Source organism: Castor canadensis, chromosome 7 (assembly GCF_047511655.1).
Source record: "Castor canadensis chromosome 7, mCasCan1.hap1v2, whole genome shotgun sequence".
Taxonomy (NCBI): Eukaryota; Metazoa; Chordata; class Mammalia; order Rodentia; family Castoridae; genus Castor; species Castor canadensis.
In genome coordinates, this window is record NC_133392.1 from 121,299,133 (window position 1) to 121,317,576 (window position 18,444).

Genomic DNA, 18,444 nt, shown 5'->3' on the forward strand with positions numbered 1-18,444 from the left:
ACGGCATTTTCTTTTTTTTTTAATTATTATTTTATTGTTTTTACATTTATTCATATGTGTATACATTGTTTGGGTCACCTCTCCTTCCACATGATGTTTTCAATAAATGGAACTAATGTTTCTTCTGGTCCCATATTCTTTGGTTTAAATGTACTTATATGGCTAGCCTAGGAAATGTTATCATTTTTACTATTTTTTATAGGGAAAACATTTTCTAATGTATGTATCAAACAACTCAATGGACTTTTAAATTACAACTCATTTTCTATGTTAGAGTACATTGTGTAGTGGTTTCTCAGCAGTTTTACATAAAATTTTTCAAGTAAAATGAGTTAATGTATAAAGTACTGCTTAATGCTATATAATAAAGATATTAGTACTTAAAATAAATAAATATAATTAATAAAATAATTATACTTTATAGTTAATTTATAATAAATCACAAAATAAATATGATTCAAGATAAAATGAAAACTTAAACATGAGAAAAAAATAAACAAAAGATGTAAGACCTAAATGAAGTTTCTAGAAATAAAAAACATGTCTGAAATGCAAAATCTGTAGGGGATAGGGATATAGCTCAGTGGTAGAGGGCTTGCCTGGCATGTAGAAGTCTCTGAGTTTGATTCCTAGCACCACAAACACACACACACTCATGAGAGTAATAGCAGATAAGACACTGCAGAAAAAATAGTGAACATGGAAAATATGGAAAACATTTAAACCCTGCCAGGTGTCAGTGGCTCACACCTGTAATCCTAGCTACTCAGGAAGCAGAGATCAGAAGGATAGCAGTTCAAAGCCAAACCAGGCAAAAAGTTCACGAGATCCTATCTCAAAAAAAATCCATCACAAAAAAGGACTGATGGAGTGGCTCAAGATGCAGGCCCTGAGTTCAAACTCCAGTACTGCCAAAAAAAAAGAGAAAGGAACGAGAAAGGAGAGGGGAGAGGGGAGAGGAGAGGAGAGGAGAGGAAAAGAGAGGAAAGAAAAGAAAAAAAAAGACTAGGGGAAAGCCAACAGAGGACTTCTGTGAGCTGTGGGACATTATCAAACTGTTTAACATACTTATAATTGAGTTCTAGAAAAAGAATAGATGAGGAAGGGTATGGAAAAAATATTTGAAGAAATAATGATCAAAATTTTCCAAATTTGATGAAAATTATAAACCCAAAGATTCGACAGAAAAAAAATGGACACTTAAGACTTTAATAGCCAATGACAACTGTATCAAAAATGAGAGCATACTAGGCATCATGGTACACATCTGTAATCTCAACACAGAAGGCTGAAGCACGAGGGTCATGAGTAACACAGTGAGACCCTACCTCAAAAAAAGGAGCAAAATAAAGGAGTCTTTCACCCAAACAAAACCTGAATGAAATTCATGGCCAGGATACCTACAGGATAAGAAATGTAGAAAGACAGAGAGAGAAAAAGAAAAGGGGGTGGGGTTGGTAATAAGAAATATCAAAGGCAAGTTTTTCATTTTTAAATTTATTTAATGGAAGATTATTGAGGATTCCTACTTTTACCTAAGCAGGAGTACAAGCAGCCAGACTTAAACTTCTACCTGGGAGCTACTAGCTTCCAGGCTCCGCTACTCTTCTCTAGCTGTAGCCTTTCCTTTCTCGCTAATAAATCTTACTTTATATTAAAAAAAACCTACCTGAAACAAGTAGTTTTAAAAAACAACAACAAACATGGAACAACGTTTTTCAAGATACTGAACCTTAGACAGTAAAGGACGGTGACTCTTAAAAATGAAAAACAAAGTTAGATATCATCTTGAAATACTTTTCTAGGCTGTGGCATGGGGATAAAGAGCTGAAAGAAAGCTCAGGGACTCATGGAGTAGAGGGCATGAAACCAAGAGTCTACATAGGACAGAACACCAGGGAAAAGGGAACTGCACAGAGATCTGCAGAGGACCTCACTATGCAATAGAGTACTGAACAGACTATCAGAGGACAGGAGAAAATCACCAAAAAAGATTAAGGTAAAGCAGGAAAATCTCTTGAACATAGGAGCTCAAAATCAAGCTGGTGTTGGGTGCTGGTGGCTCACACCTATAATCCTAGCTACCCAGGAGGCAGAGATCAGAAGGATCGGAGTTCAAAGCCAGCCGGGCAAACAGTTTGTAAGCCCTTATCTCGGAAAAACCCATCACAAAAATAGGGTTGGTGGAGCGGATCAAGGTGTAGGGCCTGAGTTTAAACCTCAGTATCGCAAACAAACAAAAACCAAAAAAACCCAACCAGTGCACCACAGGAAGATACTTTCTCAGAAAAAGAAAATTGGGAAGGGGGTTGGCAGAGTGACTCAAGTTGTAGAAAGTGGTAGAGCACCTGCTTAGCAAGCCTGAGACCGAGTTCAAACTCCAGTACCCCCCTCCCCCACTCACGATTAAAGTAGCCAGGGCTCACACCAGTTCAGAAACAGTACTCATTGTCTGTTTGTTTGTTTTGTCTTGCTTTGTAGCCCATGCTAGTCTTAAACCTGCTGTCCTCATGCCTCAGTCTCCCAAGTGCTGGGATTACAGGCATGCACCACCATGCCCAAATCCAAAAAGCATTTTTAAAGCTCTATGAGATCTTTCCAAATTCTTAAAATAAATTCCTCTTTTTCTCTTAAGGTTAACTAAACCAACTTCTGTAACCTAATAGTCTTAGAAGCTCCAACTAAAACAATCAAATACTGTAATTTATGTAATGATTCTGTTATCACTGGACATTTAAATTGATTTCCATTTTCTACTTTACACAACAACTACTCGATATCTCATGCTCTTGCATGTGGAAACAAATACCAATATACATTTTTTAACTCACAAATCTGTGCCTCCTGTGATTCATTCCTGAGAGCACAGGTCTACTTTAAAGTGGCTTTACTACATAGACACTATGACTATAGCAGTGATGTGAGTTGACAAAACATCTGATCGTCTTTGCCTCTAAAGCTTAAAGGCTCACCTTGCCTATGTCTAGTATATTAAGGAATATCTAATTTGTTAAGAAGCCCTTTTAGTAGTGATCATTAGCTATCAAACACTTAACCAAGCATCAAAGAACACTTACAGGTTAATGGAATCTTTTTTGGCAGGAGTGGGGTTTCAAGGGATAGAGCAGTTGCTCTACCACTTGAGCCATACCTCAGTTCAATGACAATTTTTTTTTTTTTTCCAGTATGGGGCTTGAACTCAGGGCCTACACCTTGAGCCACTCCACCAGCCATTTTTTTTTTTTTGAAGAGTATTTTCAAAATAGGGTCTCAAGAACTATTTGCCTAGGCTGGTTTCAAACCAAAATTCTCCTGATCGCTGCCTCCTGAGTATCTAGGATTACAGTGAGCCACTGACACCCGGCTTCAATGACATTTTTTGATAAGATTTTGTTTTTTGGGGGGGAGCAGTACTAGGGTTTGAACTTGAGCCACTCTGCCAGCTCAAGATTTTTTTTCTGATTATAAAAGTTAAAACATGTTTAGTTTAAAACTTTGTACAATGCCAAAAAATATAAAGGAAAGTATGTATATTTATGTTTTTCCTTTTAAAGTGACAAAAGTCTGAATATGTAGTTTTGCTGCTTGTATACGTGTGTGTGTCTGTATGTTTAGAAAAGGTAAGAAATTATCAGGTGCCAGTGGGCTCACAACTGTAATTCTAGCTACTTGGGAGGCTGAGATTGGGAGGATGAAAGTTTGAGGCTAGTCCTGGGCAAATAACTAGAACAAAATGGACTGAAGGTGTGGTTCAAGTGGTAAAGTGCCTGTTTTACCAGCACAAAACCCTGAGTTCAAACTCCAGTAATACCAAAAAAAGGGAAAAAAGATAAGATCTCACTATGTTTGTCAGGTGGACTCTAAATTCCTCAGGTCAAGTGATCCTCCTGTTTTCGCTTCCTGAGTAGGTAGAACTATAGGCATGTACCACCAGGCCTGGCCTTTATGTATTTAACAATTACATTGTACACATCTCCCTATATCATTAAGTGTTCACAAATAGCACAGCAGCAACTTTCAATGTATTCCCTCAGACAGAAAATAATTACAGCTTGGATTTAACAGGAAATGTTTGTATCTTACCAAAAGTCCTAGAACTTTCTGTTGAATGGATGACTCAGTTGGGAAAGACTGTAAAAAACAAAGAGAAAACTATAACTACCACCAAAATCAAATATAATAAATAAATGTTTAAGTAAGTAAAGCGATAAATGTCAAAACTATAAACTAAATTCCCATTCTAACCTCTAGAACCCTCATGAAGAGTTCTAACCCTTGGTTTTCAATAAAGTGTCGGCAAGTAGTTGGGGATTCATCTGTGAGGTTCCAAAGTGCACTCAATGTAAACTTCAATGTAGTGTCCACTGAATTTTGATTGGTTTTCTGCTTCACTATTTGAAGAAGTTGCTAAAAGGAAGAAAACAGAATTAATTTTTCATTTTTGAATTATTACAGTTTGAGATTATTAGTAACTACAAATCCATGAGGATTAGACTCAAAGCTTAAGCATTCCCTATAAAGGTATCTCAGGCTGGTCTTGAGCTCCCAATCTTCCTGCCTCAGTCTCCAGAGTGCTGGCATTACAGACAGGCACCATCTTGCCCAACTTAAAGAGTCTTTTAAATACAAAGAACAGGACCCTTTGCTCTGATTTCCTGCGTGGGGAGCAGGAAATGCTTTTCTCTAGTCCCCTCTGCCCCATTCCTCTCCTAATAAACTTCACTGTTACTTTTAAAAAAATAAATAAATATAAAGAACAATCTGTTGGATCATACATTTCCTTCAATAAGAAAAAAAAAGAGTATTTTTATAAATGCTTTTATATTTTCCTGAGCATGCCTACAACCTAACCACCTGTAAATAATACTTGAAGGCAAGTAATTGAAGCTTTGAACCAACTGTCTTTTCTTTTTTTGTTCTTGGTGGGAGTGGAGTTTGAACTCAGGGCTTCATGCTTGCAAAGCAGGCTCTCTACCAGTTGCATCACACGTGCAACTTATTTTGCTCTGATTAGAGATGGGGTCTTGTGAACTATTCCATGGGCTGTCCTCGAACTTCGATCCTCCTGATCTCAGCCTCCCATGCCTGATCTCGTGCCTGATCTCAGGCATGAGCTGCTGGCACATTCAGCCTCTCTCTCTCTGTCTCTCCCTCTCTCTTCCTCTTGCTCTTTTCCTCCCTCCCTTCCTTTTTCCCTCTTCTATCTGTCCAGCTGTCTATCTATCTATTCATCCATTCATCTATCCATTTTTGGTGGTACTGGAAATAAAGCCAGGGCCTCTACCACTTGATCTGTGCCCCAAATCCTGAACCAAGTATCTTAATTAGTCATAGCATATTCTTATTTCAGAATAAAAGGGGTGGAGGGAGAGAAGGGAAAATGAAACTAACATTTAATAAGCATCAGTAAATTATATCCTATATAGTAGTACTACTATACTCACTTTTTCAGGGAAGAAAACTGAGTCTGAGAAATATTAAGCAATTTTATCATTGTCAACTTAGTAAAATAAAGTAAGAATTGGAAATCCTAGTTGTAACTAATTCTAAATTTTCCTTAAGAAAATTTCTTTAAGAGAATTAGTCTACATTGGATATAAAGGTTTGAAATTCCAGTTGTAAACTATTTGTCATAGTTTTACCCTAAGTAATTTAAGTTTGAAAGGTAAATGGTTTATATACTACACAAGACATCTATATATAATTCAGTCTCTTAAAAATTTAGTATTTTTGTTCATTTTATTTATTTATTTATTTATTTATTTATTTTTACAGTGCTAAGGATTGAACCCAGAGCCTCATTAATGCTGGGCAAGTACTCTACCACTTAGCTACACCCCCAGTCCCTATAATTCCATTTTTAGATTACATTTTTAAAGGTAAGGGGGATCAGTGCTACAACATGTACAACACATTTTCTTAAGAATACTATTATTAAAGGTTATACATAATTTAGGGAAAAAATTTTAAAAGCACAAACATCTATGTACAATTACTTAACTTAATAGCACAGTGGTTAAGAGTGGAAAAGATATAAATAAAAAATTCTTGCTGGGTTCTGGTGGCTCATGCCTATAATCCTAGCTACTCAGGAGGCAGAGATCAGGATGACAGAGGTTCAAAGCCAGCATAGACAAATAGTTTTTGAGACCCATCTCAAAAATACCCATCATAAAAAAGGGATGGTGGAGTGGTGAGAGACCCTCCCTAGCAAGTATAAGGCCCTAAAAAATAAAAGTGTGGCTCTAGAATCAAGTCACCTGAGCTGAAATCGAATTTCTGCATCTGACTAACTGCATAACACTGCTTATCAATTTAACTATTTGTTTTCTCATCTATAATGTGGGGGACAATTAAGAGCTTAAAAAAAAACTCAGTTTGGGGGTGTAACTCAGGGGAAGAGCATTGCTTAGCAAGCTCCAGGCCCGGGTTCAATCCTGATCACTAAAAATTCAAAACAAACCTTAGCAATCATGATTAGTACTACTACTACTATTAATTACTGCTGAAACTAAATTTCACTCTCCCTCTATGAAGAATGAGTAGACTACTTCCTTAAAATCTTTGAACATACTTTCAGACAAAACTACTGAGACATGTATACACTTTCCTGTTCCTTCCCCCTACTCCCCATACCCCCCCCCACCACCCCTACCCCCGACAGCCTTGGGAGGCTGAGGCAGGAATTTTACAACTTTGAAACCAGACTGGGTAACATAGTAAGACCCTGTGTAAGAAAACAAAAAAACAAAAGAAAAGAAAAGAAAAGGAAGAAGTGGTACAAATGGGCAATAAATACATGAAAAAAATGCTGTACCTCCTTGGCCATAAAGGAAATACAGATCAAAAGGACACTGACATTTTTACCCCACTCTAATCAGAATGTCCATGATCAACAACACAAACAAGAACAAATGCCAGTGAGGCAGAGGGGGTACCCTTATCCACTGTTGGTGGAAAGCTGCATACTCTGTATAAGTGTGTGAAAACTGAATAAAGAAATCTTTTGAAATTGTTCTAAGGAGGATAAGGGAGGATGAAAGAGAAGGATGGAGTGGTGAATCTAATCAAGATACACTGTAACCACCCATATAAATGTCACAATGAAACTCCCCTGCACAACTAATATATGTTAATAAAAAATGAAAAAAAACAAAACAAAAAAACAACAAAAAGACATTTTAAAAACTAACGTCATCCCTGAAAGTAGTAAAAGTAAATAAAAAAGCATCCTTTCTTAGCAAAGATAAATTATATTTTGTTTAGGTGCTTAACATAGATTCCTACAATTAATCTTTTTTGGTTTTTCTGGCAGTACTGGAGGTTGAATTCAGGGCCTTGCACTTGCTAGGCAAGCACTCCACCACTTGAGTCACACCTCCAGCCCTTTCAGCATTACTATTTTTTAGATAAGTGTTCATTTTTGCCTGGGGCTAGCCTCGGACAGCAATCCTACTACTTATAGGCTTGTACCATCATGCCTCCCTTGTTAAAATAGGATCTCATGCTAGGCTCTGGTGGCTCACATCTGTAATCCTAGCTACTCAGGAGGCAGAGATTAGGAGGATGGTGGTTTGAAGCCAGCCCAGGCAAACAGTTTGTGAGACCCTATCTTGAAAAATCCTTCACAAAAATAGGGCTGGTGGAATGGCTCAAGGTGAAGGCCCTGAGTTCAAGCCCCACCACCACAAAAAAGCAAAAAAGCAAAAAAAAGGATAGGATCTCACAAACTTTTTTGCCAAGGCTGGCCTCAATCTAAGATCATCCTATCTCCACCTCTCAAGTACTTGGAATTTTAAACACGAGCCACTACAACTAGCTTTTTATACTTTTCACTGTTTACTATTATTTCCTTAACTGATTATAAGCAAGAAAAATCATATATCAGGTGTTTAAATTATCTGCTTCCCCAAAGCATCTACCACAATACTTATATTAGGCTCTATATTGTCTTTTTTTTTCTTTATTCATTTATTCATATGTGCATATATTGTTTGAGCCATTTCTCTCCCCTGCCCCCCACCATTTTTTTTTTTACAGTACTAGGGGGCATGAATTCAGGGCCTACACCTTGAGCTACTTTTTTGTGATGGGTTTTTTCAAGATAGGGGCTTGAAAACTATTTGCCTGGGCTGGCTTTGAACTGTGATCCTACTGATCTCTGCCTCCTGAGTAGCAGCTAGGATTACAAGTGTGAGTCATTGGCGCTGGGCTATATTTTCCTTATAAATAACAAAATTCACAGAATTTTAGAACTAAATAGGATCCTTGTATTTTTCCCCCTGATGCTGAGAATTGAACTCAGGGCCTTGTGTATGCTAGGAGAGCTCTCTACCACTGAGCTAAACCCCCAGCCTCTAGATAAGATTGTCAGGGGAGCAAACATGAGGGGGTATAAACAGCAGAAATGGCTCTGGGAATAAATGGCAGAAATGACCCTGGAAATGTAAAGGAAACAGATGGCAAAAGTAATTTTGTCTTAAAGGAGACAGGAATGCATCCCTAAAAGCAAGTATCAAAGGAGACATGAGGAACAGACTTCTCACTCAGATAATAAAATATAATAGTCTTTCTCCTAGATAAGGAGACAAGGAAGCATCTTTAAAGACAAGTATCTAAAGAGATGAAAAAAAAAAAAAAAGAGAACCCTTAAAAAAAACAACACAGAAAACTTTCCCAAAATAGCAAAAGCTGGGGGGGGGGGTCTCTCCAAAATAACAAGCGGTAGTCATAAAATGTGTATAACAGGTCTCAAGGACAGGATGGACTAACAAGACCCTACTGAATGTCCAGTCCGATAAGGATGGGGGCGGAAGCCAGATGGTTGGGTTCAGCAAGAAGTTAATTAGACAGATAATTATAGATGCAGCTTCAAAGCAGAGTAGGGGGTGCCTAAGTTAAGCTCTATATTACCCCTTAGATTTCAGCTATTCTTTAGCTTAGCTCTTTCGCTAAGTCCTACCAGTTCAGGTGCTTTGCTATCCTTTCAATAATCTATCCTGGTCTGGCATCTTCAATCATCAACCATTCTAGGACATGAACTTGGGAACAACACTCCAGTATCAAGATTTTAATGCTCATGCAGGACTCAATTGTTGAAGTAATTTGCCTAATTTATAAAGTAAGTTTATAAGTTAGAACCTAGGTTATCTAACTCCTAGTTTGAGGGCTGTTTTCATCTGTTAAGGAGTAAAAGCTGCCTCTATGAAAAGACATGAAAACAACATTTAGAAAAAACAAAATAATTTTTTTGAAAATAGGGGAGGAGGAAAAGAAGAAGAAAGTGATAGAGAATGAGTTATATTGAAATACACAGCATCTGTATAGGAACAAGATACAATGAAATGCACTGAAAACTGGGGGCTAGACTGATTAAAGTATAATATATTCACAGGTAAAATACTAAGGAAAGCTGGCCGCCAGTGGCTCACACCTGTAATCCTAGCTACTCAGGAGGCAGAGGTCAGGAGGATTGCCATTTGAAGTCAACCTGGGCAAATAGTTCTCAAGACCCTATCTTGAAAAAAACTATCACAAAGAAAGGCTGGTGGAGTGGCTCAAGGTGCAGAGTTCAAACCCCAATACTGCTAAAATAAAAAAAATAAACCAAGGTAAAATCCCACTGAACAATGAACAGACATTTAAACGATGAAGGACAGGAATATCAAACAGGTCATGTTAAGCGGAAGATACTAGTGGGAGGCGGAGGGTAAATAAAGATGGTAAAGGAGGGTGAAAATGGCTGATGTATTTTCTATATGTGTATGAATAGAAAGTAATCAAGTAATTTGCCTAATTTACAAACACTGAAATTTGTTGAAGTAATTTTAAGAAAGAGGAGGGGGAAGAGGGAGAATAATGGAGGCGATAAGCCAAACCAGGGTACATTGTATGCATATATGGAACCATTACAAGGAAACTCCCTGTACGACTATTATACACTAATAACAATGTTCAAAAAAAAATAAAACCAGTGGGACTGTAGAAACTCATAAAATAACCAAGCTGGGCATCAGTGGCTCTCACTTGTAATCCTAGCTCCTCAGGAGGATCTAGCCTTGGTAAATAGTTTGTGAGACCCTATCTTGAAAATATCCGACACAAAAAAGGGCTGGTGGAGTGGCTCAAGTGGTAGAGCACCTGCCTAGCAAGCGCAAAGCCCTGAGTTCAAACCCCAGTACTACAAAAAAAAAAAAAAAAAAAAAGTCCAAAGATACACAACATGGCCTAACAGCAATAAAAATGGATACTTTCTAGTAGCCTGCAGAGAGGAGATAATGAACTTACCCTGACAATGAACAGCTCAGCACCAAGCTGCGCAGTTTGTTCTGTAGAAAGCTGGAAATAAGCAGAAGACAAAGTAAATGTCCAGGAACTAACTAGTGTGAATTTACTATAATTCATTGTAACAGACTCCAAGGCCAGACTAAAATATCTGATTAACCTGGAATTCGGCAATATTTAATGCAGCTTGAAGAAACAGACTGGCTGAGAGGCTTAATAACCTTTCTGGAACACAGATTGAGGGGAAAATAGTAATTATGAAAACAACTGCCTATGGAATATTATTTGGCAAGGGTCAGGTACCTTGGCAGCCAGGATGGAAATGATGGCAACTGCCATTCTTTGCATGTTTTGATCCTCATAGTTGCAGAGCCACTGCATGACAAGCTTGGCTGCTTCAAACCTGAAAACACACAGAAAGTTTCCTGAGTTAATCCTGGAGGTCCAGGAACCGTTTCTGACTTCCACCTCGGAGCTGATGCTACAATTTAAGTGGATGAGAAGGAAGGGGAACATTCCTCTTAACTAATAGAGAATGACAACTGCACTTAGTGTTTTAGAGATGATGCCTTATTACTTCTGACAACACTAGGTAAAGAAACGAGTTTGGAAATTATGGTTAAAACTAGCATTTTATCTTCTACAATGATAACATATTTCAATATTTCTATACTGCCATTGTAACTTAAGCATATTCTGGCTTCCTCATAGCATGGAGCACAATGGGAATACTCATTCACAAACAGATACTTTTTTTTTTTTGGTGTCACAGGAGTTTGAACTCAAGGCCTCACACTTGTTAGGAAGGCACTCTTACCACTTGAGTTACTCTGCCAGCCTTTTTTTTTTTTTTTTTTTTTTGATGGGTTTTTTCGAGACAGGGTGACAAGAACTATTAGCCTGGGGCTGGCTTTGAACCATGATTCTCCTGATCTCTGCCTCCTGAGTAACTAGAATACAGGTGTGAGCCACTGGCGCCAGATCACAGATACATCAAGCCAAATACTGTTTCTAGTGGTAGAGACATTTACACTTTAGGGCAGAAGAATAATAAATTAAATAAACAAGTAAAGTATATTGTATGGTATTTGCTCTAGAGAAATATGCTATACAGAAAAATTAAATAGAGAAAGAGTGGATATGAAATGTTGAAATTTTATTTAGGGTGGCTAGCACCATTGAACCTTTTGAGGAAATTAGAGAGCCATATGAATATCCCAGGGCAAAACATTCTAGGCAAAGAGGATGGGAAAAACAGCAGCCCTGAAATGGAGGTATGCCTGGAGTTTCTGAGAAATAGTTTGAAGCCAGTGAGACCAAAGTAGAGACAACAAGGGGAAGATTCTAAGAGATGAAGTCAGAGGTAGGTAACAGGCATCTGGATCATAGTCTTAGTGAAGAATTAAGAATTCACTACTCTGAATGAGATGGACAGATATGGAAGGCTTCTGAATAGATGTATGACATGAACTTGTCTTTAACAAGATAACTTTACCAGCTGTGTTTGGAATAAACTTCAGAAGAGGAAAGACAGAAACAGGAGAGCAGTTCTGAGGCTATTACAATACTTTAGGAGACAAATCACTTTAGTCTAGTTAGAAAGGTACCCATGGAAGTGAAGAGAAATGGTAATTCTGTATACAGCTAGATTTGCCAAAGCATTGAATATGGGAGAGAAATCAAGATGACATCTTGAGCTTGTGTGGTTCAAGTGGTAGAGCACCTGCCTAGCAAGCATAAAACTCAGAGTTCAAACCCTCATACCACAGAAAAAAAAAAAAAAAGGACATTATCTTATCTCATCCATAGTCTCATCCTTAAGGACTCAGCTCAAATACTGATTCCTTTAATGGGTTTATCATAGCCTTCTCAGCTCCTCACTGCTTTGTTTATAACTGTTGGAGATCTGCAATCACCTGGAGACTTGTCTCAATCTCTCTCCCCCATGGGCCTGTGAAGTCCTTGAGGGAAAGGATCAGATCCTGTTTAGCTCTTTGTGCCAAGCACTCAGTACAAGTTATTGACACATAAACAGTACTTAATAGCACCAACAGTTGGCTGATTAGTTATATTGAGGTATATTACTGTTCTGCATCTTCCCTCTCCTTTCTATTGCCAAGGTCATCTCTGACCAGGCCAGTTACTGGCGTGTGTGTGTGTGATTACTGGCGTGTGTGTGTGTGTGTGTGTGTGTGTGTGTGTGTGTGTTTTACTGGGGATTGAACCCAGGGCCTCAGAGATGTTAGGAAAGTGTTCTATCACTGAACTACATTTCCAGCCCAGCATAATTCCACAGTAGATTCCCAACAGGCTTCTTTGTTTCCAATGCTTCCCTTCAATTTGTGCCTGTGCTTTAGTAATAAATAAGCCTGTCAGAGGGCTTAGGCATGATGTCATTTCTGTACTTCTAGCATTCTAGGATTCTAGCTTGGGCCCATACTTTCAAATCTTTTTTCTTGCCTACCCTATGCTTACTGTGAAATGGATGCCTTATTAGGCCCAAGCATGCCCATAATTAGGCAGTAATACAGTCTACTGATTAAAGGTACAGATTCTGAAGCCAATTCTGGTGTAGATTTCCATTTCTAATAATGTTAGTGATAATAACAGAATAAATTATTTTATCATGTGAGGCAATGCAGTTAAATCATTAAGAACATCACACACATTGAAGTCAGCCCAGATTCTAATACCAGCTCCACCACTTGTTAATTTTGGAACACTGACAAATTCCTTAATCTCTCTGAACTTCTATATTTTTAATCTGTAAAATAATAACAAAAGACTATTCCACAGGATTTTTGTGAGAATTAAGTATCATATGGTCTGGGGATGTAGCTCAGTAGTAGAGCACTTGCCTAAGAATTCACAAGGCCCTGAGTTTGACCCCCAGCACAACAAGAAAAAAAAGTCTGATATAACATATAAGTTTAAGACTTAGTACAGAAATTGGCACATAATAAACTCTTGGCAAAGGTTAATCTTTAATAGTGTTATTACCATTAACTTCCTCTGTGCCTTCATTCATGCAGTGTCCACAATATAAAACAACTCAACCAGCTTTCATCTTCAAAGTAGTATAGTATGGTTGTAAAAAGCGAAGATGCTGGCACTGGGGATATAGCTTAGTGGTAGAGCACTTTGTCTAGCATGCTAAAGGCCCTGGGTTCAATCCCCAGCACTGCAATAAATAAATTAATTTAAATAAATAAAGAGCAAGACAAGAAAATAGAAAGTGCCTATATCTAAATCTGCTACTAACTTTTTATCTTGAACAAGTTACTAAGCCTTTCTCTGTCTCTGTTTCCTCACTGCAACAATTTCACTGAGTAACAATTTCATTGAGTTGTTGTGAGGACTGAATTAGTACATATAAAACACATCAGCAGGGTACCTGGCAATAGAGCTTCATAAATATTCATGGGTTGTTATCTCAAGTGCCATCACCAGGGCTGGTAGAGTGGCTCAAGTGGTACAGTGCCTGCCTAGCAAGCATGAGGCCGTAATTTCAACACCTCAGGCCATCAAAAAAAGAAAAAAAAAAAAATTCTCAGGTGCCACCACTAACAAGAAGTCTTCAATGATCACCAATCAGATGGAATCTTTCTCTCCTTGCTTGAGGGCCCAATGCATCCCATAAACATCTTTCCTATGAAAAATTCTGTCTTGTATTATATTCATTTATTCATTCATTCATACATTCACTAAACATCCATTTAAACACTAGAGACAAAGAGGTGAACCAATCATAGCTTCTGATCATAAAGAAGCTCAATTCTAGCACAGTGTATTGGCTAGATCAGAGGTAGGCAAACTAGAGCCTGTGGGACAGGCTGCCTTTTGTAAAGGCTAATTGGCTATTTTTGAGGTACAACGAATTAAGTATTTACAACAGACACCCTATGGCCCACAAGCCTAAAATATTTATAATCCAGCCTTTTAAGAAAATGTTTTCCAGGGCCAGGGGAGTTGCTCAAGTGGTAGAATTCTTGCCTAGCATGTGTGAGGCCCTGGGTTCAATCCCCAGTACTTCAAAGAAGAAAATATTTGCCAACCCGTGTGATGAATTATAATTTTCTTTAGGAGAGTGACTATATTTTTCCTACCTTCGACTTCGTTGCAGTGATCAGCAGAGGCTCAATGTTTATAAAATAAAATTAGCAATCTACAAGAGATATATGTAGTTATATTTTTATCCAAATATTTACTTCAAATAAGAAATGGGACACCTTATTCCTTAGCCACTCCAAATAACAGTATACTGTTACCCAAATAAAAGCAAAACTCAGTAAAACTGCTGCTTGAGAAACATACCTTTCATTAAATAATGAAGCATAAATTTCCTTTCCAACATATCATCATTAAACAATACTTAAAAATAAGCCAGGGATGGTAGCTCATGCCTATAATTCTAGCTACCCAGGAAGTAGAGATGGGAGTGGGGGGATGCTATTCAAGGTAAACCCAGGCAAAAAGTTCTCAAGACCCCATATCAATCAATAAAAATGGGTATGGTGGCATGAGTCTGTCATCCTAGTGGGAAACATAAATAAGAAAACTGTTGTTCAAGTCTGCCTGAGCATAAACATAAGAGCCTATCCCAAAATAACTAAAGCAAAAAAGGCTGCCTTTATAGCTCAAGTGGTAGAGTGCCTGCCTAACAAGCAGGTCCCTGAATTCAAACCCTAGTTATGCCTAAATAAATAAATAAATAAATGGTAAAATGAAGAAACTACTTTTATAGCTCCCAAATTACAATACCTTAGAAAACAAAGGATCCCTTTATACCTAATGGAATTCAGCTATATGATTTTCCTTAACCTCTGCTTAAAAAGTTCCTTCCAAAGCTAGGCATAGTCGTAAATGCCTATAATCCCAGCAGTCAGGAGACTAAGGCAGGAGGACGGAAAGTTCAAGGCTAGCCTAAGTTATATAACAAGTTCCAGGCCACCCTGGGCTACATAGCAAGATCCTGTTTTAAAAAAAAAAAAAAAAGTTTCTTCCATAATTTAATACCAAATAATGATAACAATAAGAGGTATGCTACAGAGAAAAGACCATAGCCCTAGAAGTAGAAGACCCAAGTCTTTCTAGCCTTATAATTACAAACTACAAAGCCATGGGCAAGACTCTTAAAAGTCTCCATGACTCAGTTTCTTCATGTTTAGAATGGGGATAAAAATATTCAATACTATGTGAACATTCTAGAAACCATAAACAATATAAAATTTTAAGCAAAGAGCTATGAAAACCATGAGTATCAAAGCATTAAATTTGGGAAAGTGTATTTAGCATTCTTTAAAGCAACCCACAATCCCACCTACTAACTATTTGCACCAAGGATACACTGACTGGTAAGAAACAATTGAAGACAGATTTCTAAAATTCTAAATTTTAAATTTTAGGGCTACCACTTGCCTGTTAAATGGAACATCTTGAAGAATCCGGTCACTGCAGAGTGAAAGGAGGCAATTCTTCTGTAACTAAAGAATCAAAAGGAGAAAAAAATTGCTCAATAAAACATCACTGTTATCCTTTAGCCAGAGAAGACTGATGAAATAAGTTAATTCTTTTTCATCTTGACAAAACTCACAATCTTTATTCTTCAAGCTAGTTCTTTGTAAATGTTACTAAGAGCAGATCAATATTTTAAGAAAATCTGTTGCTTTAAATATAGGAACTTAAATATTCTGGCTTGTATCAGTATACTAAATTTGGATCTTAGAACACTCTTCAAATTTTTGTTTGTTTGTTTTTTGGTGGTACTGGGGTTTGAATTCAGGGCCTTGTAGTTGCTAGGCAAATAATTTTGTAAATTACAGCAACTGATGCTTCAGTACTTTAACTTACTTAAAAATGACTCAGATGTTTTATTTCTACATATATTTATGAGCATCTATCCTTTATATTTACCCAATTTACTTATTTTTAACAGTTATTACCCATTAAAACTAAAATATCAGGAAAATATAATCAGTACTTCAAATTATTTCTTTGCAAAAAAAAAAAAAAAAACCTAAAAGTTGTTGTACTTGAAACATAGAAATCAATGAACATTCTATCTTAAATATCTAACAAAGACAAATATAATTAACTGGCAAGCAACTTGGGGAAAAATGTATGTCAACAATTTTAAAGACATCTTTATGTTTATCTTAACAAATTTAAATTTATTTGTCAAAAATTTATCTAAGTCATGGAAACTTAAAGGCATTTGGCTATTTAATAGTTTTAATTTACATGAGAATTCACTTATCCATAAGTCAATTTGTTACCATGAAAACAATATATAAACATAAACACCCATTTAGATATAACATACAATATATACAATTATACATGAGAGAGAAAACCCCCCAAATTTGATAGCTTTCATCTTTATTCTGCCCATCTACTGTTAAAAGACTGACCTTCACTGGACCCATATAAATTTACTTATATTTTCTATCTTTTCCATTAGATGAGAAATAGAGTAATAAAGAGGTTAATTCCAGTTAATCTCCCTATCTTCAGGTGGCCTATAAAGTAAATTTGTCTTCTGTGTAATCTGAGATGGAGAAGATGTCAAATAATGATGGATGAAAGTTTTGCTTGGTGATATAACATCAAAGAATTTTAAGCCAGCCTGCTGTAAAGATGGTTGGACTCTAACATAGAGTATTGTATATGGAGCTACTTTTCTACATTTTGGTCTCTAAATAAAAAGTGTTATTCTTAGCTGTCTTGTTTGTTTATTTATTTTTGTTTTTCAGACAGAGTCTCTTGATATAGACTGGGCTGGCCTCAAACTCATGGTCCCCCTGCCTCAGATTCTTGAGTGCTGAGACTGCAGTTCTGTGCCACCATATTGAGGTTCTACCTCTCTCTCTCTCTCTCTCTCTCTCTTTTTTTTTGGTAGGACTGGGGTTTTGAACTCAAAGCTTTGTGCTTGCAAAACAGGTGCTCTATCACTTGAGACACACTTTGAGTCCATTTTGCTCTAGTTATTTCGGAGATGGGGTCTCATGAACAATCTGGCCTCGAACCTCGATTCTCCTTATCTACAGTCTCCCAAGTAGCTGGGCTTACAGGTGTGAGCCACAGGTGCCTGGCCTGGGCTTCTATCTTTTAAATGAAGTTTAAATAGACAGTATAATTAAATAATAGTAAACAAAGACATGAATCATTCACCAACCAGTAAATGTACACCCCTGTAACAGAAGGGTGGTTCAGGTTATTCCTGTGAAGCAGAATAATAACTTTTAGGGTGTGGGTTTTTAAAAATATTATTGCTGGGTATGGTGGTGCACACCTGAAATCCTAGCTACTTGGGAAGTAGAGGTAGGATGATCAAGATCCGAAGATCTGACCAAGCCAAACTGTAAGATCCTATCTTACGGGGGAAAAAAAAAAAAAAACTAAAGCAAAAAGGGCTAGATATATGACTCAAGTGGCAGAGCATCTTTATAGCAAGAACAAGACCCTGTACCACGGGGAAAAAAAATGCCCACCAGGCACAATTCTAAGACAGCCCAACACAAAAAAGGGCTGGCAGAGTGGCTCAAGTGAGTGCCTATCTAGCAAGTGTGAAGCCCTGAGTTCAAACCCCAGAGATTCTGTATTATTAACAAGCTTGAAGGGAATGCTCACATAGCTGATTAGCAGAATATACTGTCAGTAGCAAGGGTTTAAGGAATAACAATACAATGAGTACGTTTGTACCTACTAGTCAGTTTAAGAATATTACCCTGTGGGATGTGTGCATAACTTTGTGTATATGGTAATAATCATCAAATTGCATACAATTTGTGAATATACAATTTATGGCGGTAAACTCAGAGCCTCATAGTTGCTAGGTAGGCTCTCTACCATTTGAACCACTCCATCAGCCCCCAAAATAAGTGATTCTAATCTTAACCCTTCCCAGAAACTTTCATTATGACATATGAACAGACTATAGTGAAGGTACTACATGAACATATTTCAACCTGAGTTGAAAATCAGGTAGGTTTATTTATAGCTCTCTTTTACTAAGGATGTATCCCTTTGGGGAAGACAGTGACAGCTTTATGTTCAGGGTCTGTCTTCTGTCCACCTGATTTTCAGAGGCCATGAAAATCAAAGCCTAAATTTCATCTACTTTGGCAATTGCCCTCAATAGAGGAAGCTCGCTTTAATGGT

At 37.4% G+C, this 18,444-nt stretch overlaps 1 protein-coding gene across 1 annotated transcript in view; it reads right to left on the bottom strand.

The window, feature by feature from the left end:
- Positions 1-18,444, bottom strand: part of Zyg11b (zyg-11 family member B, cell cycle regulator) — a 65,659-nt gene that overhangs the window by 13,650 nt on the left and 33,565 nt on the right. Inside the window, exons 6-10 of the mRNA XM_074080115.1 lie at positions 15,703-15,767; positions 10,588-10,687; positions 10,288-10,338; positions 4,246-4,407; positions 4,084-4,131 (exon numbers count right to left, since the gene is read on the bottom strand). Of these exons, the coding sequence (XP_073936216.1) occupies positions 4,084-4,131; positions 4,246-4,407; positions 10,288-10,338; positions 10,588-10,687; positions 15,703-15,767 (426 nt within the window). The remainder of the gene's footprint in view (positions 1-4,083; positions 4,132-4,245; positions 4,408-10,287; positions 10,339-10,587; positions 10,688-15,702; positions 15,768-18,444) is intronic.